The sequence below is a fragment of the Xiphophorus maculatus genome, chromosome 15 (assembly GCF_002775205.1).
Source record: "Xiphophorus maculatus strain JP 163 A chromosome 15, X_maculatus-5.0-male, whole genome shotgun sequence".
NCBI lineage: Eukaryota > Metazoa > Chordata > Actinopteri > Cyprinodontiformes > Poeciliidae > Xiphophorus > Xiphophorus maculatus.
Genome location: NC_036457.1, coordinates 20071963 through 20094715, shown reverse-complemented (window position 1 = coordinate 20094715; position 22753 = coordinate 20071963). Strand labels below are relative to the sequence as shown.

Here is a 22753-nt window from a genome sequence, read left to right as displayed (position 1 = left end):
ATAAGCTTTTCCACCCGTTTCGGTCAGTGCTTCCAAAAACGTTAATGTCATTTGTTCACTTCTTTAGACAGAATTCACGTTTAATACTAAAACAACGAAAATACACTTCATTTGTCCTGGCAGACATCCCGGTAGTTTTTACGATGAAGCTCTTTAAAGCGATAAAGCTTTAAAGAGGATGTTTAGTCCTTTATTTATGTCAAACTCTTTTTTTTTTTTTACCGCACTTTATAATCAAACACTCCGAGTTCAAACGTTCTTGTTTTATTCTTCCGAACGCTTCTATGTGCTACTTCCGGTCTCGTGCTGCGTGAAGATGCGCAGCTTGATATGATTCTCCCTCCTCAGCAGCTGTGTGTTACCGCCCTCCGGAGAACACCCAACGCTCTCTGCCTCTGAATATTAACTATTCATTTTGGTTCCTTTGTTGCAGCGCATGATCTAATACAGAAGTAAAGTTTTATATTCTAAAGTTTTATAAGTTACGTGTTATATTGTAGTTTCAAATTGCTCGTGCGCACCACAGCGTCAAGTAGCCAGAGGGTTATAGAGGGTGAAGGTCTCTAGGATTGTATTTTCTGAGCTTTTGTACTACTATCCTTGCCATTATTAGAAACACACTCCACAGCGGTTTCCCGTTTTGCATTGCAGCACTCCCCCTGGTGTATAGCGGCCAATTCATGCAATAAGAGTTCACACGCCGTTACTATGGAAACAAGTCAACTGTGCAGAGGGACATAGGAAGAAGAAAAGAAGACGAGGTGCGCGGGTGCAAAAAGTGCGTTCCGGAGCTGGATTATATTTTTTTTATTTTTTTTATTCGCTAATGGTAAGGTTTAAGAAGTTTTTAAATACAAAAATAAGCATGACGTCAGAAAACTTGCTTTATCATTGTGAAGCAGAATTCACCAAGGGTTGGATGGTTTACCCACTAATAGGGAACGTGTGCTGGGGTAGACAGGTTAGTTTCACCCTTCCGATAATGTGTTGTTGCAATAGTAATCCTGTAGTATGTGTAAATAGGATATCGTTGTGGACTGTCAAATGAATAGGACACCAGTTCTTTCAAAATAAATGTTCACGTATTAGTGACTACTCTTTGTTTGCCTCGGGGGAGAAGGGGATTTGGCTACAGGTGAACTCTGGTGTTTAATTTGAAACACATTACAGTTTATTGTGGATTCTATGAATAAACATGAACCTCTTCCCTACTATCATTCACGGGGAAGGATCTGTGATGCTGTGGGCCCATTTCTCTTTCAAAGGCTTCGGGGACTTTGTTTAGAGTGCATGGCATCATAAAGTCTTTAAAATACAAGGACTTTTTTAAGACCCTTGTGGATTCATGAACTACCGGGTCGTCATTGGGTCTTTTAACGACATGAATAAATAAAAAAGGATAAATAAGGAAGAAAAATCGGTTTTGCAGTAGTGTTAAGGCTCATCGTTTTGTCTTTGTGCCTCCAGATGCCACTTGAATTACAGCCTTCGTCTAGCCGTGCCACAATGCAAACCAAGCGGAGTGCATGGACCCCACTGAACCATCCGCAGATCAACAGCAAGGTCAACATCAGCTCATTTTCAGAAACACTGCTATTTGTTATTCTACTAAAGGGGCAGAATTATGTGTGTTCAAGGCACTCGGGGCCATTTTATATAACAATCAAAAATATGTTACCTTCAGGTATTATAAAAAATGTTATAACAAATATGACTCAAAACCAATTTGAATTGGTAATTCAACGTCTTGAAATTGGGCCTCTGTCTCTTTAAAAACTCCCTGCTCTTTCTGAAACTCCGCCTTCAGGAAGTCATCACAACATGGCTCCTATATTAACCCTTTAACAACATTTTTACCAGCGTTGCTCAGAGAAGTAGCTCCTATAATGAGCCCCGCAGATACCCAGTTCCACCAGGTGTTTGCTAATTGCTGCTGGCTAGTCTGAAGGAGCTGAGTGGGGGAGTTGCAGGGGAGGGCTGCTCTGTGAGGCAGAGGCTGGGAAACTGAAGCTCTGAGGAGGAGCAGAGCCTGGAGGCAACGGGAGTGGCAGCCATTCCCGTGATTGCCACGGGAGATAAAAGAAAACAGAATGTCTTTGAGGAGGGGATAACAATATGACATGATGTAAAGCTAAGAAAAAGTAGATTTTATATAATACTACCCCTTTAAAGTAAAAAGTATTTAGTTTTAGAAAGCTTATCAAACTGCCAAAAGCTTCAAATGTTTCACGTTACTTAACTGAATATGACTTCTTATTCCCAGCTGTTTGATGAGAGGAGACAGCTTCTGGCAAAATGGGTCAGTTTAAGAGGACAACTTATTCTGATGCTGTAAAACTGATGCTTCTGGTGAACTGAGTTGTGTCCTTTGGTAGTTTCGTAGCTGGTCCGACAGCCAGAGGAAGGCTGTGCTGGGGGACTTTGTGCTCCGCTGTTCGGTGGAGCAGCTCAGGTCCCTGAGCCTCACCGTGAGCAGACGGCTCCCCCTGCAGGCTGCAGACTTCACCTGCCTGCTGCCCAGAGCCCTCTGCCTCTACTTGTTCTCCTTCCTGGACCCTCGCAGCCTCTGCCGATGTGCTCAGGTACACATCGCTGGAGCAGATCCAGGAGGCCCATGATTAGGGTGTGTAAGACGTTTACCCTCCGTGTGTGACAGGTGAGCTGGCACTGGAGGAGCATCGTGGAGCTGGACCAACTGTGGATGGCCAAGTGTCTACGGCTCGGCTGGTGCATCACCTTCTCCCCCTCGGCCTTTGAGCGGGGTGTCTGGAAGAGACACTACATAGAGACTGTTCAGGATCTGCGACGCAGACTGCTGCAGGTCAGGGGACTTTCTTACATGTGAAAAAGGTCCAATGGAGCCACAGGATTAAAAGTCTGCGGTGTGTTTCCAGACACCGTCAATGCCACCGGAGCTTGAAATTCCTTCAGCCATCAGCGGTGGACGAAAGCAACCACCAGAACTGGTTAAGAACGACAAGGAGCATCCAGTTCCCACCATCCAGCCTCCTGAGTCCAGCTCCAGATCAGGGTTAAAAACAGAAAAGAAGGCTAAAGCCCTGCCACCATGGAGAGACTCAGACAGACACCCAAAGGATACAATGCGCTTCAACTACCTGGACAACCTGGATCCCGTGGAGCAGACCTTTAGAGAGTGAGGATGTTGGAAACACAACTTTTTGTTTTTTTGAACTCTTAGACTAAAATACTTAAATCTATGCCCAGGCAAATGAGAAGTAAAACCTCCACATGCCGCAGCGGTGCGTCCCAGAACGGTGACGGAAAGAGAAAAACGCCATCTGAGGCCACGTACAAACTACGCAAAGCTAAGTCTCTGGTGAATCTCCACCATTAGCTCTCAGTGATGGTTTACCTTGTCTGAATCTTACAGAGCGATGAGCAATGCAACTGTGTTACCAGGAGGCATCATACATTATGAAGTAGCTCTTTAAAACTTAATCATGTTAATGTTGAGAGAGAAGGCGTTTTGCTGATTATGGTGGATGAAACGGGTAGCTCATATTAAAGTACCTAGCAAATGTATTTAGGCATTTCATCATGTTACCACCCAAAACATAATGGATTTTTTAGGAGATTTGTTGTGTTTTGTCAACCAAGAAAAACATCCCCATCGCATAATGCAGCCACCACCAGGTGTCACCATGGAGATGGCTGTAAATGGAACTTCTTGTGAATGTGTATCAACAACAGCCTTCTGTTTTTGTACCTCTGTTCTGTCAGATGTTCCTCAGAGCCCAGGACTCCTCCCCACCTGTTCCTGCTAATCGTCTCTCCACAGACCCTCGGACCCAAACCCGCCCCTCATGGGCATCTCCTGCTCAGGACCACCCAATTACCATTGAGACAGCCGTGAACCTGCTCAGCATGACCCGGTGGAACGCCGGGGTCCGACCCGGGCCAGTGAGGCCGTCGGTCCCCCAGTTAAGTTTGGAGGCCCTCAAGGCAGCCCGGCGCTCTCAGCGGAGCACTCCCAGTAAGCAGTCTAATTTGTTCAGATCCTTTAGGCAGAATCTGATGTAACTGTATAGTAAGAGAAACGTCCACAGGAACTTAGAGACTGAATATGAGTAATTCTGCAAGAAAAAAAATTCTGCAAGACCCAATTAGAAATGTTAGAACCTTGTTGAGTTTTCACTGGTTTCAAATTGTTATCTCCTCTAGTTTATAGGATATTAAATTTTTAGCTAACCACAATAGTAAATCACTCACGGTGTATATAATTTAGTGGTGCACTGGCATGTCAATGCATACAGACCTGACGTGTTTCTCTAAAAGTTAAACCTCCACCTCTTGATGCTCTGGGAGAGAGAAAAAATACATACGGTAAGTTGAATGATTTGGAGAAAAAGCTAACTAATTTTCTCAAGCTAATTCTGCTCTCACTCAAGGGACATAAAATGGTGACTTTAAAAATGTACAAAAATGTACCTACTGTGAATAGAAGTTCAAGCCTATAACTCTTGATAAAGTGCTTTGTATTTAAACTCATTTACCGTTGAGCCCGGCGTTCCCCACAGTCCAGCATTCAGTCCATTATTATTTCTTTTGAACGTAATTTAAAATTTTTTTTTTTTTTACAGATTTTCTAAATTGTCCAACTTTATAAGCTTTTAGATGACAGAAATGTATTTTGTTTTATTAAACACTGAAATTAAATTTACATCATTTTGAAAGAAAAAAAACAAACCAGAACCTCAAACAATCGAAACCAATCAGTGATCTAACCAATCTGTTTTTGTTATCAATGTTTTGATAGCTGCTGTTTTTAGATCCTGGACAAAAACACCTGATAGAATAGATGAGTTTACTATTTGACTCAGATCAGACGCAACCACAGGCAAAACTTTCTTAAAGAACAAAAAAAAAAAACGTTTTTTCTTAAAGAAAGTTTTGCCTTATGTAGGATGTCAAGACAGCAGGAGAATGAGCTTAATTGATGCGCCAAGTTTTGATTTTAAAAAAAATCTTCATGGAAAAACTTGTCTTTGCTTGCAGGTATACGGTTGTTCAATATTTGAAGCGCAGCTCAACACTGCCCCCAGCAGGACAATGATATCAGCACTGAGCAGAGCTTCAGGAGAACTTCTTTTGAATGAATCTAATATTCTTCATTATCTCCTTCAAACCTTTCGCATCATTTTTTTTGTTGTTGCAAGGAATCGATGTATTTTTGGGATCAAGTTGAGAGTTTCTGCAAAAATGTATTTGAGAAGAATCTGCAAGTCAAGTTAGAAAATATAACAGGCTGTTGTAAGTCTTACCTGAACCTGGCAAGACTTTGGCTTGAATTTATTATTCGAGGACATTTGAGACATCCATCCATCCATACAATTTCTAACATCCTTGTCCCTGTTGGGGTCAGGAGGGCTGCTGGTGTCCATCTCCAGCTAATGTTCCGGACGAGAAGCGGGGTCACCCTGGACAGGTCGCCAGTCTGTCGCAGGGCACATTTGAGACATTTCAACTTCTTTTTTCAAATGTCTCTATGATATTGAACGTGTTTTATGGGCCAAATGGAATTATAATTAAAACGTCTGCAAAACCAAGACATGTCTCTTTCTCCATGCTGTATTTTGTCCATCCAAATTGTTCACGTAGGGATTAATTGTAATACTTGTTCTGGCCACAAGAGGGTGTAGTAAACATATATCAGTGTAAACTTTAAATAATGCATTTATTGCTGCTAATAATTTGCTCCTTTCATCATGTCTTATTTCAGCAGTTGTAATCATTTCATAACAACCTTTTCATTTATGAAAAGGATTTATATGATTTGCTTATGGAGGCTAACTGATACCTACAACTAGTTTATGGGTACAAGCTAGTTGCATAGAGGGGAAACTGACCCAGGAGTTTAGAACGCCAAAAAAGAACTTGCATTCAACTCAATTACGTTCATTTATACCGTTCACCAATGTCATCACAAATTGGATAAACATCCAGTTAATATCAGGTTAAGTAAAAAAATTTTAAAAAATCAAATTCAATCAGTGTATAGTAATATATACTAATCAGGTTATATATATATATATATATATATATATATATATATATATATATATATATATATATATATATATGAATCTCTCTCTGATAAAAAAATTGCAATGTTGTGAATAAGAACAAAAAGTCTTTAAGAAATGTACCACCTTTATTATCCAATTCAAACCTCCCACCCAGTACGCAAGAACACAGCTGAAGCAACTTCCATAAACAGTGAGCAGAAATCTGAACAATATTGAACAATAACTGTCAGTTGAAGACAAAAACAAAAAGATCAGTAATTAAAACAAAGTCTTTCATTCAGCAAGCAGTTGGGGCCAAAGAAGGTCCCTGACAGAAGACAGGGGGGCGGGTCTCTTCAGTCAGAAATGAGACTTGTATGATACCGCAATCTCATTGCATCAAAAATATGGCTCGCACTCATGATTGGATGCATGTGAAAATACAACAGGATGTTAAGGTGATGTTAGTCTGAAAGCGTTAATGGAGGGACAGGAGTGGCTGCGGCTCATTTTAACCCTCCCGCGGTCTGGTCCACATTGAACCTGCGTGCGCTTTTACAGGGGTTTTTTTGTGTGGTTTTGGAAACTGACGCTCTGACGGGATAACCCATTCAGCGTCCTGACCGTGATATTTGCGCAGCGTCGTTCTAAGACACCCAGGAGGGTTAAATGTATGGCTTTATGGATTCGGCACAACTGAAACAGGTTTTTCCATGCTTCGCCAGCTTATTTAAGGCAATGCAGGGCATCAAGGCGGCCCTCTGGCATTTCCATCGTGAGATCCAGATTGTGGTAAAAAAGGAAACAAACAAAAGTTTTAAACGACTACCCTACACATTGATGTCCATTAATACACATTCTCTCTCTTTCCCCATCTGTCATTGGTAAAAAAAGAGCCACAGTTTAACAGTCACAGATTGTCCAACCTAGTTTGAGAGCAGTGTAAGGTAAGCACCCAAACACACGCAAACACGCGCGCACACACACAACCAGGTGAGGCAGCTGGAGGATCTGTTCAGTGCTGGTGGCCTGTTTCACTTCACCTCCATAGTTTGATTCATCAGGAAGGACTAGCACAATGTCAACAGTCACATTTAAAATTAAACGTAAAAAAACAAAACAACAACAAAAAACTGGACACTTCGGAGAACAAGTGAGTTTTGTTTTTTTTGTCATTTAAAATTTCCAACAACAGGGTCAAAATATCTCTCTTTTTTTTTTTTTTTACTAATTATAATTTATTTAGAATTAAATATTTTTGGTCTTTCTGTTAAAAGAATGACTACCATCAAAATATTGGCCCACATGGTAAAGACGTGTGGAAATGCATCTTTTATTCCAGTAGCATCATCTTGAATTGAAAAACTGTGTTACACAATAATTGGCTGCAAGAAATGTTTCTTTGTAGGTCTTGATCAGTTACACAGATGTATCAACTTTCAGAAGCAGCGGTCAAAGCATGGGCTGTGGCTGACTATTTTAATGCTCCTAGGGGGCGCTGTAGAGGTATTTTACCACCCCCACCCAATTTTTTCATAAATATATTTTAGCAGCTGAATTAGTATCCATTTTGTTGAATTTGGTGCAGATCAGATGGTGGATATACGTAGTTTATTATTTTCAAAATAAGCTACACTAAAACTGAAATTTTAATTCAAATAAATTAATTTATGCTAAATTGGTAGTTTCGCCAGAGGATAAATTAAAAATGATTGAACTTTCAAGCATTTCCAATGTGAGATCGTGCTGCTGCGATAAAAGACGAATTTATTTTAAGCCTTTGAAGATTTGAACCAGTGGTGCCACTAAAAACGGGCAGCACAGTTAGGATGAAATTGACCCAAAAACATGGCACAGCATGTAGCTTTTAAAAACAGCTCAAGAAAACATTTGACTGGATCATTTATAGTCACTTTCAACAACCCACCCTTCAGCGATTCTTCACTCCAACAGAGATGAAGTCGGTTTGACGTCCGAGACTTTAACGCATTTCTCGGAAAGGTCACAAAGGTGAACCGAAGACGGATTTTCTAAAGTCGGTATCCCAAAAACAAATATTTACTCTGCATCGGAAGAATCTCATATGAAGCTCAACTTTAAATTTCATCGTCAGCTGGGATTTTATGCTGCCTTGCTCATGGGCAGCAGCTTTCAGAGATCATTTCCCGCCATCCGGGAAGGCGAACGTCATCAACAGGCAGCTTTTAAAAGCCTTTCAAGGGATGCTTTTGAGTTTTATTTTGTTTATTTTTATGGTGGGAAAGTAGAAAGTAATCAAATCTGCAGGGCTAAAATAAACTGGGGTGTAGGATTTTTGCACAATACACACAAGTATGAACAACAAACCATTTTTAAAAAATAATGTAAACATTTACATCTTGTCTGAGGTCAGCAGAATGATCCTCTTCATATCAATATTTATAAAAAGAAAAAGAAAATGTTACTGGAGCATTGACTGGATGTTTTTTGGAGTGGACTCGTCGTGCAGGTGTTTGGTGGTGAATCTGAGGAGAAAAAAGTGGACTTTAGATTAGAGACAATAACAATATTACTAAAATTAGGAATGGACCGATTCACTTTTTTTCACTTCCGAAACAGATATGGATATCTGCAGCTTAGTTATCGTCCGATACCGATCCATGAATAGTTACAGAAAAATAGAGCTGCATTGACTTAAAACGCTTGTTTTTCTTAAACGCAAACAGAAATGTACTGAATTACACATTTATTTGATAGCTCTGAACCAGTACAGCACAATTAAACACACCAACAGCTTCCCAAGCTTGGACATATATGTAAATATAACTTTCATTTGTTCAGTCAGTGCAATCAGAAGCACAACAGCCAGGGTACAATGAATAATAAAGAAACTGAAACTGACAAAAACAAACTGCAGCAAACGTTCTTTCAAATAATTCAGAAAGTAAATAATAGAGCATGATGTTGCTCAAAGCACAAAGCATAGAATTAGACTGAATAGATCTGCCTCAATCTAGATTTTCTTTCCAATATCAGGGCTGATACAGTTATTAATATGGGATCTCTAATTAAAACATGCTTAATAAAAAGCACGTACTTGAGAGCATTCAAGAGTCCTTCGACGTTGTCGACCGGCTGGTCCTTCAGCACCTTTATGCAGCCTTTCATCTGGAGGAAATAAGTCCGAGTCAAATCACATGGAATCAAAAGGCGACTTCGTCTTTACAGAACCGAAGCACAACAAATGTCTTCTTACATCTATCTTGGAGGACTTGGTGAAGGCGCCGTTTGGATGGACGTGGTCGTAAAGGATGATCACTCCCACCATCACCCTCATGCAAAACAAGAGTGTATCCTTGCTGCTGAAGCGACTCGAATATTCCCTAAAAAAAAAAAAAAACATTCAAAAAGTTTATTTAAAATTAATTGTCTTAGAAAATTACGCAGTAAGACACCAAACTATGCCTTGACAGACATCCAGAAGACACTCAATTAAACCACAAAAGCTGAAGAAGTTGGCTGTAATTCATGCAAAAGGAGCCCTGACCAACCACCGAGTCCACATACTGAACAGAACATGGACATACCACTCACCAAGTTGACAATTTTTGTCTTGAACATCTTTTTTTTACCCATCATAAGTCATATTGTGAATTTCTCAGAAGCTGAATTTTGGTTTTCATTAGCAGTAAGCCAGAATTGGCACAATTATTAGACATAGATCCTAAAAAACACCAGTCTGTTTGTAACGAATCAATAAAACTCATGAACTTAATTTCTGGAGCCAAAATAAATGAACTTAACAGTGTTGTAATTTCCAGTGATGTAACACGCTGTTTTGTTTCACTTGTAAGAAAATTGTAAAACAGCAATAAGAGTGAAGTCTAAAAATATTTCAACTTAAAACTGTCCATTAAAACGTAAACACAATTTTACACCTTTCTTCATATGCTAACTGGCCATCTAATGCAATTTATAATGAATGCAGACATAAGGATTATTGCCAACTTAACTTTTAATCCTGCTGCTTTAACAGACTGATTAAGTGTGTGTGATAAGACTTGAACTGGTGAGTGCAGAAACTCACGGCGTCTCCAGCATGACCTTACACACGCTGGCCATGGTGCTGAGGCAATCTGTCGTGTTCTCCAGTGGAAGAGTTTTGTTCTAGAAAAGTCAAAGAAAACACACTTTGTTACTGATCATAATCACAGTTTTTCACCCCCTAGTTTAATCTTGAGTTGATAAAATGAATAAAAATTAAGGTTCTGCACTGTGTAGAGAATCATGTAGCTTCAAAATAAACGTCCACAGATAAATGCTTAAACGTCAGACAAGAATCAAAACAGTATCAGTGGTGTTCACTGCAAATATCTTGAAGGGTTGTTTCTGCTCAATCCAAGTCATTCCACCTAGAGGTTGCAACTTTATGTGACTGTTAGCATCGTTGCATCACGGAGATTATTTCCTGCGACTGCTTCTTTAAATTCACTGCTTACGTCTTTCCCTTTGAGGTGTCGCTAAGACACACTTTATTCTCTAGAACTACAAACTTTCTTCTGTTTAGAGCAGTGGTCACTCTAGTTGAAAATCAATTAGTCACATTAGTAGACTTTAGTTATGTTTGTATTTAGGCTTGGACTTAAACGTGTTATTTTCAATTAATTAATTATATATATTTTAACACATGAACTTCTTTAAGAGGAATTAATCGCATTTTTAAAAAATTCTTAATTGACAAAAGTTCCAAGCAGGAACTTTGTATTCGTGTGTATTTCTGATACACTGATAAATTTGACGTCCAAGCGACTTCCGCTAACAGCAGCCCTGGACCACAATGCTGCTTTTCCTGGCCCACAGGGCTCATTTCTGTTTTAAAAAAATATCTGATTGGACGCTGGTAACAACTATGGTTAGCCTATCAGCTATTCAAGCCTAAAGTAGCATCTCAATGCTAACCATGTTGTACCAGGACAAATGTCCCCAATGCTAAAGTTAGCATCCATAGCCCATATTTCTAAAGAAGGTCCATGAATGATCAGTGGTTCCTGATTGGGTATAATAACACTTTGCACCAATCTAATGGTTATGTAAAAGATTAAAAACAATAAATATCTTTGTTTTTGGGCTCATGCATCTATTCATTCAATAATTTAGAAGCAAAAAGTGTATTTGAGCTGAAAACGTTGCTTATTTTGTCAATACATGGCTTGGCATGAATTAATTACAGGCTCTGAAATGAACTCTATTACCGCTACACCACTAGTTTTGATATTTCCTCTCCAGTCCCCCTGTACGTTTGACTGAAGGATAATTAGACGGTTATGTTGCAGCAGCGCTCTCACCTCCGACACAAAGTTTGTCGTCGCGGTGCTCAGTGTTTTCAGCATGGGCGTGGCCTCAGCGTAGAACAGAGACATTCGGTTGGCCATCTCATTGTTGACTTCATTTTCAATGTCCAACTTTGTATGAAAACACACAATTAACGGGGTGAAATGCTTTGTGTGTGTGTGTGTGTGTTTAATGATCAAGAAAAAGTCATCTTACATTCATGTTGTTTATCCGGTTCCGACTGATGGTCCTCCTGTAGTAGCTGAAGTCGTTCTGAATGGCAGGAATCCTCATCTGTGTCAAGACATCCAAACAATCCTCGGTCAACACACACGGCGCTTTTATGTGAGGGTAGGAGTGTGTTGGCCTGTGTGTGTAGTAGACCTTGAGCTCGTCAAAGCGCAGAGTGAAGTGGAGGATCTCAGCGAACTGTTTGGCCAGCGCCTGCTCCCTCTCCAGATGCTGAGTAGGAGTGAGGGGCGGGCAAGTAAGCGACTTCAGCAAACTCTTCAAAGCCTCCTCTGCATAGCATAAGGCATTTCATAAGACTAAAATAGTTCTGTTTGGCTGTGAAAAGACACATTCACAGCATTGTGTGACTAAGTGTATGGCAGTGTGGGATCAGTGTGGGGTCACCTAGTCTGAGGGAGAAACTGTAGAACGTCTTGAGTTTGATGACCAGCGGGCAGACGGAGTTCCAGGCTCGCTCCTGCAGTGACATGTCACTGGGATTCTGGATCGCCTGGAGAGGCAGAAAGCAAAAAGTTAAATTATTAGTTGGATGATTTGAAACTGCGGTATGTAACTACAGATTTTTTTTTGTGACATATTTGTTAAAACTCCGTCGCGTATGAAACAGACAATCTGTGTAATAAAAAAGCTCCTCTGCCTTCCCCCAGTGCTAACTAGAAACAACCAGGTCTTAGCGCTGTCAATCACCATCCTCGTGGCGCAACTCCAACCCTCCCTTCCGCCTCCCCTCTCTCACCATCTCTTGCTCTCTGCTATGCTGCTGTCGTGAATCCTAAGGTTAGTTCGCATAACCACTGATGACGGTGGATAAACGGTTTTCCTGTAAAGGTAAGTTATTTCTTCTCCATTAACACATGGAGAAGCGTGAACATGAGCATGATTGACAGCGCTAAGACACACCTCCTGGTTCTGACTGGTTGGTTTTGGTTGCGAGTAGCTCAAGGAGGAAATAGAGGAAATTAATTTTTTCACAGATTATCCGTCTCATGAGGTATTTTCTTTGTAACTTTGTAATTTTGTGCTTTTATTTTGTAAAGCAAACTGAACCGCCTTGCTATACAAATAAACTTGATTGATAAACTGTCACGACATGGTGACAGTTTTAACAAATATGTAAAAAACACATATTTTCTATAAAAGTTAAATACCGCAGCTTTATTCCCAGTTATTCCTTGAAGGAAATCCTAAAGCGTGTGTGTGATGTGTGTTTTCTTACATCTCTGATCTCCAGCCCCGCCCCTTTGTACCCCTGCAGCCCCGTCAGGATGCTCTCAGAGTCCTGCAGGACCGAGTTCACCTGGTTCCACACCTTACACTCGCCTTCTGTCGGCTGTGCATCTATGAACAAATCAAAACTCCAATCATTTATACTCCTCAACAATTAATTACTTGAGGCTGTACAGGGATTTTATTCTTGGCTGAAGTAAAAAATCTCAGTTTTTATCCACTTGACATCATATTAGCTTTTGGGGATTTTAATCATTAATTTCAACCATTTCTTTTAGATGGGAGTTAAAAAAAACAGCATTAAAAACAAGAACTGGGTGCACAAGTCACACGAGTTAATGGCATCATAAATTAAAATGAGTTTGACAATTTCCATTCAGATAATTAATATTTTTTGAAGGGCAATTTTGTTTACAAAGACATCATAATCCATTTTATTTATGGTTTTGGTTGTAAATGATTCTTTTTTTCTTCCACATTTAATTTTGTGTTTTTAATCGTCATGTTTTATTTTCGATATTTAAAATATCTTTCAGTTCCAGTGTGAAGTGTTCTTTACAAAAATTAAAGTTCCCACATCCACCCAGAATTATGCAATAATCTAATTGATCGCATCAAAAAGCGTGATGTTTCTCAGCAAATTTTGACAGAATATTAATCTAAATACTAGTAGAGGTGTCCTGATAAAATCCTTTCTTTTCCGATACTGCAGCTTTGAGTACTGGCAGATACTGACAGTGACCCTTGCGCTACGAGCACGTATCATATATGCTTTTACTACTCATTTTGTCATGTGGAATGTTGGAAAATTCTTGTTGAAGTCATATTACTTAGAGGGAGAACAGTACTCAACAACAACAACAGGTATGAAAACAACTGACCTACTTATTATTAACCAATGGGGCAGACTAAATGCTGGAGCAAAGTGCTCATAGTTTAGATGTACGCCGATATAATCCGATACTCGTTTTTTGGCTGATATCAATATCAATATCGGATTGGGACAACCCTAAATATCACCATTACATCACCAGGTGTATGTATACAGTATATTTGAGTCTATATATAAAGCTTTGAACCCCATGTGGAAATAAATGAAAACTTGTGCGCCCGTTTCTTGTTTTTAAAACTCATTACCATGAAGACAATAAATAATAATGATGATGAATGTGAATCTTTGACTGGAATTTGAATGCATGACGGCAGTAACTGGAAAACAGCTTTAGATGGTTTGGGATTAGTGAGATAAGCTAGAAAATTAGAGGTCTACAAAACTAGCATGTAGGCTAATATCAGCTCCTTACATATACAACAGTATAATGTGTGCATGAATCTCCTGGAGCAGCTCTATATATAGAAAATCCCTGACATTTACACTGTGTCTCGGGTCTGTTTTGCATTTCAAAACCGTTCTACTCCCATCATTTCCTCTCTGCTGAATAAACAAAGCCTGAGGTTGACTGCAGTGGGAGAACAGCTGAAATGCCACTGTGGAGATGTAGTGTGAGTTGTTTCTTCTTCTTCTGTGGGAGGTCTCAGCAGAAGGCTGAAGCCAAAATCCACCAGTCTATATTAGATTTACCCTAGTTACTGCCTCGAATCATAGAGGAACTGACACTTTATGCAAATGTGTACACTAATTTCAGAAACGAACACTGATGCATACAGAGAACTTAGTGAAAGCAGACGGCACAGGTCAAAAGGTCAGGCTCCTTCTTTCACAAAAAGATGAATGAAACATAACAGAGGAGACATTAGAAATTCAAAGAGAGACAATTGAGACATTGAATGGGCTGACCCCTGACCAGCCACACTAAAGGAAAGATGTTCAGGGGGGAAAAAATTAAAAGAAAGATGGTAGGCGTGTTGGGAGTTTAGAAAAGGGACAGGAATAAAGTCGTGCTCACTTTCAAAGTCAAGGAAAAAGTTTGGTCCCTGTTCAAGCTCTGTACAAGTGAGCACTTTTAACAGATTCCCCATTTGGTATCTGCAAGACATGAAGAAAGGAAAAACACAGGGAAAGGAAGAGAAGGCGTTTATGTTAAAAAAAAAGAGTCATAAACAGAGCAGGAGGTCATAGCTGTGCTGAGAAAGAAGGAAGAAGCGCAGAAGCAGAGAGCGAAACGAGGTTTTTTTGTTTTGTTTTTTTTTGTTCCGTCTTGCGCAGAAATCGGCTGACAGAAAGGAGACAGGAGCAGGTTAGGCTTCACACCCCTCCACACATGACGCTCCACTCAGATCACAGACTTACTTTCAAAGTCCAGGAAAAAGTGTGGATAGTTCTCTATTTCTCTTGTAAGGACTTTTAGCAGGTTACCCATTCCAGCAAACCTGATGGTCAAAATAAATGGATTAAAATATATATATATATATATATATATATATATATATATATATATATATATATATATATATATATATATATATATATATATATATATATATATATATATATATATACACACAAGTCAACAATAAGACAGTCTATGTTCACATAATACACATTCACTGGCTTAAAATGGTAATCACCCGGAGTGAACAAGTAGGTTTGTTGTTTTCCATGTTCATGTTCTTCAGTGATGAGATTTATTTAACCGACTGACTGCCAGTGTCTATTAGTTAAGAAGTTCCTCAGGGAGTCATGTTTGGACCACTTTTATTCAGGCAATCTGTTGAGTCACATCATTGATCAATACTTCACATTTCATTGTTGTGCAGATGATATGCAGAGTTTTATGTCCTGTTGACCATTCATCTGTACTGCCAAGAAATATATTTTGAAAGATGGCTGTCTTATTTTCTATCCAACGGCAAAGTTCTTGGTTGAATGATGTATCCATCTCTATATTTTATCATCTTTCAGTGTCACTTTTTTGTTACTTGTTATACATTTCATGTTGTAGAAATTATTTCTATGTTTTTCCTAGTTAAATTGAATGTTTTGTGGCCATTTGTTATTATTTTACAGTTTATTGTTTAACCCCTGGTTGCCCCAAATGTGCTTTATAAATAAAGTTAATTTGATTAAATAAGCTCCATACAATAGTTTGAACTTCACTTTTTTCGAGAGACCATTTCATGTTCGGCATTTTGTCAGATCCATTTATTGCCAAATGATTACTTTTCTAATTTTTTTCACCAACTGCTTGATCTTTGATTTTAAACTCATCTCATTTAATTTCATACAAACACAACTAGCTTCCTGTTTTGTGTTACATGTGCGTTTGAATCGGTTTCCAGATCGATCAAGAGGTTTGGAGAGCTAAACGTACCCCAAAAACCCTCTGAGAATCTGAACCAGCTTCTCAACTGTTTTGAATTTGTGTCTGTGGCTTAACACCGGGGTGGAGCCCTAAATTACAGCTGTGCACTCTGGAGCTTTTACTGGAGGCAAAAAGCAGCAGGTAGGTAGTAATTTCCAGGCAAAAGTCCCCAACAGTGGAGGGTGGTCATAAACTCTGTAATCAGAGCAGGTTTTTAAACGTAGAAGAGGGTGAGCATTACGGTTAGGACTCTGACGTCACACTGGTGCTGGAATTGTAACTAAAAACAAACAAAAAATTATTTTTAAGAAGGAATTTTAAGGTCGGACGTCCAAAGATGGAGCTCTATGTAAAGGAGCCGAAAGACACCAACATCTTTCTCACACACAAAGTTCGAACTTTCATGGTTTGTGGTGGAGTGGCAACAAAAGACGCACTGTGCTGCGGTGTGCACATGATAATCACACAGCACAGCCTCCAGCAAGCTGTCGACTATTTTTTCGCCGAGGATTCATCCCTCCTAACTCCCCCCTCCAAGGTCGTCCTCATCAGAAACTCTTCAGCCTTCATTGTAACAGGCTGTACAGTTTTCCCTACAGGACCTGCTTTGATGCTTTTGAATATAAATATGTTCAGATTTGAACCGATTAACAACTTTTACGCACATGCATTCCAGTCTCAGCCAGACACGACGAGGCACCACAAGGGGGCAGTGTCAGTTCGTTTATATATTCAAGCAGCGAAGATAAAAGCTGGGCTACAAGGGTGCCATGTCTATACATGTTGCTTTAGGAGCCTGATTTTTCTCTGGGCAGAGTTTAACCTGCAGCTACAAGTTCTTCCACACACTCACTACACCTCCTCCAGTACTCATAAATTACAAAAAGTGAAAGTAACATCAGAGATAAAGATCATGTGGCCTCTCCACAGATAAATATGAGTTCTGGTGGATAATGTGATCAAAGAAGCATTTGTTTTCAGCTATTTTTAGATACTTACAGAACAAACTCCAAGAGCTTTTACACTGATGGGTCTATTAGAAAGGAAAAATTACTATTATTGTGGCTATTTTTCTGTATAATCATAACTGTTTATCATGAACTGAAGGAGTTGACTTCTTTTCTGTTTCATTCACGCATCAAGAGTCTGTTGCCATAACAACCTCGCAACAGAAATATCTCCCTGCATAATTTAAAGCAGTTAGCTGGCTCGACTGTAGAACCACATATTTGTACATTTCAGTGAAATCTGCTCATAAATGTACACATGTGATATATAGCGAGTTCCACTCAGAGGTTTACTGTACATACAGTCATCACTGACAGGAAAGTCATTAACTCTGCCTTTCAACTGCTCTTCCTGGGTCAAATGATTAATCTGTTGTTCAAGTTGTACATTGACCCCAAAAGCTTCTGACTACTCCTCTAGACAGAACGAGCTACAGATTTTTATTCAGATTATGGAAGCCCATCTCAGAGGCTGAGTAAGAAACAACATCTACAGCTATAAAGATGTAAATCTCGGGGTGGCAGCATGATGCTGTGGGGCTGTTTCACTGCCCCACAGCATCATAGGGCAGTGAACAATGATGAAATAATTAAGATGAAAAATTTTCAACTGAAATATGGAGATTACTGGGTGTTTTAAACGGGATGATAATGTCAAAAACACACCAAATGAGGTTTTGGTTTGGCTACAGCAGGTTTTGGGTACTACAGTAGGACTAGTTCTAAGATCAACTTCAGCTACAAATGTTTTTATTAAAGTTAAAAGACAAATCTGTTTCAGAAAACAAAAAGCAGGTGTTTATTGGGTTGTTTTTTTTTTCTTTTGCAACCTGCTGATCAATAGTGGGATGTATGTTCATAGTTAAACCAAGAAAGACGGAGACAGACAGAGACAAAATGAGACAGAAAGAGACAGAAAGACAGACAGAATGAGAAAAGCTGCCGGAGTTTCAACATATCTGAATGGCTACATGCCATGTTGCCCATTTAATTGTTTGAAAGAAAAAAATTTCATGAAAAAAATGCTCAACAGCAGAAGTGTGCAGAAACCTGAAAATGAACCTGAAGTATTTGTGTAAATCCAAGGTTTCAGCACGAATGCACATTAAACCCGGCTGTCTTCAATCTCCCAGAAAAAGTAGCACTCAGGAACAAACTGTGGCAAAAAACAAGGCAGCTTGAATATCCGCTGAGCTTCACAGAAACACAAAACACTTTGTTACGTGAAACGTTCTCCTCTCCAGGCAGCGGCCCTAATACCACAGGGCAGGAAAAACACTCAGGGAATTTTTCTAGTGAAGCCAGTTCCTCTTTCACAACCATTCATCTGCATCGCCTGGATTGAAAGTGGAAACTTTGACTTTCCTCTTTTCCAGAGTGTCTACCATTAAGTCGGCTTAATTAAAGGGGCATTTCACGGAAATACGGAGAAAGCGTTTGTGAAACAACTGAAAACTAAAAAAGTATTTCCATGTACAAGATGTCATGGCTTAAGAACATATCTTAAAAAAAATCCCAGTACTAGACAGATACGATCAAGTCAAACATATTCTCGTCACTGCAAATTTAGTTTAAATTTACTTTTGTTCAACCGAGAAGTTTGTTCCTTGTTAGGAGATCATGTAGGACAAAGGAGTATCAGTTATGGATAAAATGAAAAACAATAAAAGTCATGTTCAATAATCAATGGGGAAAAAATAGAAAGCGTGGAGGCCCCTTTGCCATCACCCTAATCTTTAGCTTCCTTCACAAATGGAACAAAGTCTCTTCCATTCTGAAAAGGCATGATAGTTTAAAACAAACAACTATTTAAACCTAAATTTGCAGGGGTATAATGTTGGCTAACCTGGATAAACTGTAGTGATGAAAACTTAAAGAACATCATCAGCATTCCTGCTGCAGAGTGTGAAGCTATCTCAAGGCTTTTTCCATTCATTTTAGAGGCAGTTTTATGCCCTGTAGCCTGGGAGCAATAACATCCTCCAAATTAACATGTTCTTAGAACATCATTAGGCTTATTTTGAAAAAAAAAAAAAAAAAAAAAAAAAACGTTTTACAAGTTACATTTTTACAGCAATGCCTTCACATCCCACGTGCTCATTTCAGTGCGCTTGTCATTTTTTAAATTCATTTTGGACCCAGACACATTTGGATACCTGACATAAAAAGTCTAATTTTTAGCAGTAAATTTCAGGAGAAAACTGGAATTTCTCTTTAAAAATGGACTCTCTTCTGTGTCTTCTCGGACGGAAAAAAAAAGGATTCGGAGCTTAATGATAGAAGAGCAACCTAATCCCGGCTATAATCACGTAAACCGCCGTGTTGTTAGCAAGCTGATGGGCCTTAGAGGGGGGATTAGATCATGATCCAAGTCAAACAAGCTGGTTAAACATTTCTCTCCTTTTTGGATGTGGAGGTGCCCGTGCCTTAGCTGTACCTTCTCCAGTGGAGGACCTCAGGTTGTTGTCTAGATCATTCGTTTCCTGTTCCCTAAAAAAAAGGAAGAAAAAAAGAAGAAATAAGTTCAAACAATATTTGCTGCATGAACATGTTCAGACTGGAAAGAAGAAAAAAAAGAAAGAAAACGGTAACATGAGCTGTTCATCGTTATGAACTATTCAATTACCTTTCTCTTCTTCCCTAGCAAGCACCCGACAAACAATACAGAGACAAAAACCCAGAACTGAATTATTCAGCGGTGAAACCTACCCTCCTGTGTGTCATATGGAAGAAGAGTTAAGACTGCTGCGTGTTTATCTGAGTATTAAATAGCCTGAGACAAACTGTGGCGGCTGCTGGTCACCGTGATTGGCCGTAACTCCATCCAGACTCAGAGGAGGGGATAAACAAACAGATGACAGGCTCATCACTCAACACATCGGTCGAAATATGACTGCAGGCGAGTCTATACGTACAGACTCCCCGAAATGAGAGCAGATCTAAATTAAGGAGGCAGAACAAACACAAATATCAACAATAAAGCTGTTAAGGATAGTTGATATCATTATATTACAGGGTTGTGTCTTAGAATGCTGTTTTATAGACCCATGTGCTGTAATTTATTGTTGGGTACAACTCTCTGAAGAAGAATTACAGCTTGCTAATGTTAAGTGTTATCTAGCTGTTTTAGATATACTACGCTGTATGGTGATTAGAATATATTTATTATTATTAGCATGGCTGAAACGTTTTGTCTTCATGGGAGGAGAAGTAACGTGGTCAAACTGTAACAAGCCAATAGATTAAAAATGAAAAAATGCCAGTGAGAGTAGACCATACAACACATTAGCATTTTCTCCTTAGCTCTCCACAATAAACATGATAACCATGCCTGCTTGAGATTAATTAAGCTCAAGGTTTTTACCAACATATAGCTCTGGCAAAACAAAGAGCACAGCTGGTGAATACATGACAAAAGCGGCCATTAATTTATCGCCATGTGCAAGCTTCAGGCTATTTACACTGTTGATATCAGGAAAAGCTAATGACGACTGGTGGGCGCTGCTAGCTACAAAGTTAGCTGCGATAACTCTAGTGTGCTAATCACAAACATTAGTTCCGCTAACGTTAATGCAGGACACCATCACGGTTATTTAGCAGGAGCTAATGCTAAAGCGCTAGCTTCAATCCAAATGATATCTGCCCATTAAAGACTACAACGCTCCAGCATCGATTTAGTTTTGGCATAATTTATATGTTGTGTATGGTTTTTGTCTGAAATACAATCATGGGGGTGGGGGTGGGGGCACACGAGAAGAGGAAACGGAACTGCTGTGTAAATGATCTCCAGCCACTTCAAAATAAGAGCATTGGTATAAACATTTAACTACTTGAAGAACTCTTAACAGCTGATGATCAAAACGTTAACACCGATGTTGAACTTTATTTAACTAAAAGTTTATAAAACAGTCAAGTAAATTAACACTTTATAATTTATGGGGGAACTTAATTTAGAGGAAGCTAAGTATGCTAAATGTTTTCAAAGTTAGCAAAAGCGCTAAAGGAAAAATTAGCTGTGCTATTCGTGTTTTAGGCAACAAGATCACCATTGGTCCAAATTCCTGAAAGCTGGAAAGTACAATGACTTCATGAGAATGAGAGGAAACTGAACCAGAACAGGCCATTTCAAGTTAAAATACCAGTAATAAATGTATTAATTTGATCAGTTCATACAAAAGAAACATACATGTTGCATCACAATGATGAGATACAACCATAAAGTCATAAATAGTTTGCTCAAAGATTGCTGTAGTCGAGAGTGAATTTAATCTTCTGTAGAATGAATCAATGGATGGCAAAGACATGTTAGCTTCCTGTGGTCTGTCACAGAGTAACTTTCACCACAATATTACTTCATATCCAGGCACATGCACATGATGTCACATTCTTGTGTTCCCTCTGGAGCTTTCCAACATTTTGCCAAAACACCATGTGGACGGCACAGACTGACGAGAGCAGCACCAACAGCTCCAAACATACATCCAGCTTCCTTCCAGTTCTCTGCTTTCCTCCTGCCCAACCCTTTTTATCTTTTATTCTGCTCTCCACTCAACCTAAAAATCTTTCTTGTTTTTCCAGCCAGACAGGTGTCACCATTGCAGAGTTCAGAGCACCCAGAACGGTCGTTCATCATAAACCAAGCTGCGCACATCATGTCCGATGAAAATATAGAAATTCCCGTCCTGCCATGAGGTGGTGAGCCAGTTGCTCATCTATCCAACTTTTCACTGCAGCCAGGTAGTTATCGCAGCAAGTGAGCCGTTCAGTGAAACAATGGCACACTGAGGCGTGCAGCCGGCGTAAGAGCCAGTCGGTTGGGCATATTAAGTCAGTAAATCTGACAATCATCCCAGCGTGTGGTGGAGCCAGTTAGCGCAGAGGGAGATGTGTGCAGACGTCGAAAAAATAAACATGTTTTTCAGGAAATGTCATTCGACAGCTACGGTGGAATTTTCCTCTGGACCCCCCCTCCCAAAAAAGACAACAACAAAAAAAAAAAACACGTAGTGGTAACGATCACAAAACAGTGCAATCATTTCTATTTTTGAATATTTAGTGTGTAACATCCTTGTGATGCTGGCTGATCGGTGTGTGCAGAACCAAATGAAGTCTGTTCTTAGTATAAAAAGTAGCAGGTACAAGCACTCTTTTGTTCCTACAGCAATATCTCTTTTTAATGCAGGACATGGTAGGGGGACTTGCCCCTGATTTAGTGTTTGTTGCAACTGTCAGTCAATAATGAAATACACTGCTGTACTCTTCCCATTATGTATTGATTTGTATTTCATGTCCTTTTGGTATGTTTTTTTAAAATTACTTTTTAATCTTGGATACTTTGTCCTTTACTTTTTATACTTGCTTGTAACATCAATTGCCCATTTGGGATATGAATAAATCTGAATCTATCTTGAAGGATTTCTTAACGTTGGATTTTTATCAAATCTCAATCACATTGTTTGAACTCGTCATGCAGAGAAGACACTGCGTCTTAGCACCTAAAAGCTTAAAACAACAGATTTCTGTTAATTCACGTAGTCACGATCATCTTGAAATAACAAAGAAATGCAGCACTCAGAGTATCTGCTCTGACTCATTTACCAGTTTACAGACAAAACCGATGGTTTGATGGATGCAGGCCTTTAAATCCAAATCAATTGTACTTGAATCT

The 22753-nt window shown here is 39.4% G+C and overlaps 2 protein-coding genes across 5 annotated transcripts in view; one reads left to right on the top strand and one right to left on the bottom strand.

The window, feature by feature from the left end:
* The first annotated feature begins 494 nt into the window (after positions 1–494).
* Positions 495–5558, top strand: fbxo16 (F-box protein 16). Of its 2 annotated transcripts, none has more exons than XM_023347544.1 (9): positions 495–829; positions 1468–1563; positions 2264–2299; positions 2376–2582; positions 2657–2821; positions 2895–3154; positions 3226–3337; positions 3742–3994; positions 5017–5558. In XM_023347544.1, the coding sequence occupies exons 1-9, from the start codon at positions 827–829 to the stop codon at positions 5037–5039; spliced, it is 1155 nt and encodes a 384-aa protein (XP_023203312.1). In that variant the 5' UTR covers positions 495–826; the 3' UTR covers positions 5040–5558. The 2 variants fall into 2 exon arrangements, with proteins under 2 accessions (XP_023203312.1, XP_023203311.1); XM_023347543.1 differs by lacking the exon at positions 495–829 and adding an exon at positions 908–961.
* Positions 5559–6153: 595 nt separating this feature from the next.
* The window catches only part of fam49a (family with sequence similarity 49 member A), a 32164-nt gene continuing 15564 nt past the window's right edge, over positions 6154–22753 (bottom strand). Inside the window, exons 2-12 of one of the 3 annotated variants that reach the window (XM_005811160.3) lie at positions 19523–19575; positions 15067–15146; positions 12805–12926; positions 11973–12078; positions 11721–11857; positions 11553–11630; positions 11351–11467; positions 10093–10172; positions 9262–9388; positions 9103–9173; positions 6154–8530 (exon numbers count right to left, since the gene is read on the bottom strand). In XM_005811160.3, the coding sequence (XP_005811217.1) occupies positions 8467–8530; positions 9103–9173; positions 9262–9388; positions 10093–10172; positions 11351–11467; positions 11553–11630; positions 11721–11857; positions 11973–12078; positions 12805–12926; positions 15067–15136 (972 nt within the window). In that variant the 5' untranslated portion in view covers positions 15137–15146; positions 19523–19575 and the 3' untranslated portion in view covers positions 6154–8466. Of the gene's footprint in view, positions 8531–9102; positions 9174–9261; positions 9389–10092; positions 10173–11350; positions 11468–11552; positions 11631–11720; positions 11858–11972; positions 12079–12804; positions 12927–14722; positions 14814–15066; positions 15147–19522; positions 19576–22753 lie in introns of those variants that run through there. The other 2 variants (XM_023347545.1, XM_014473355.2) reach the window with 2 other exon arrangements.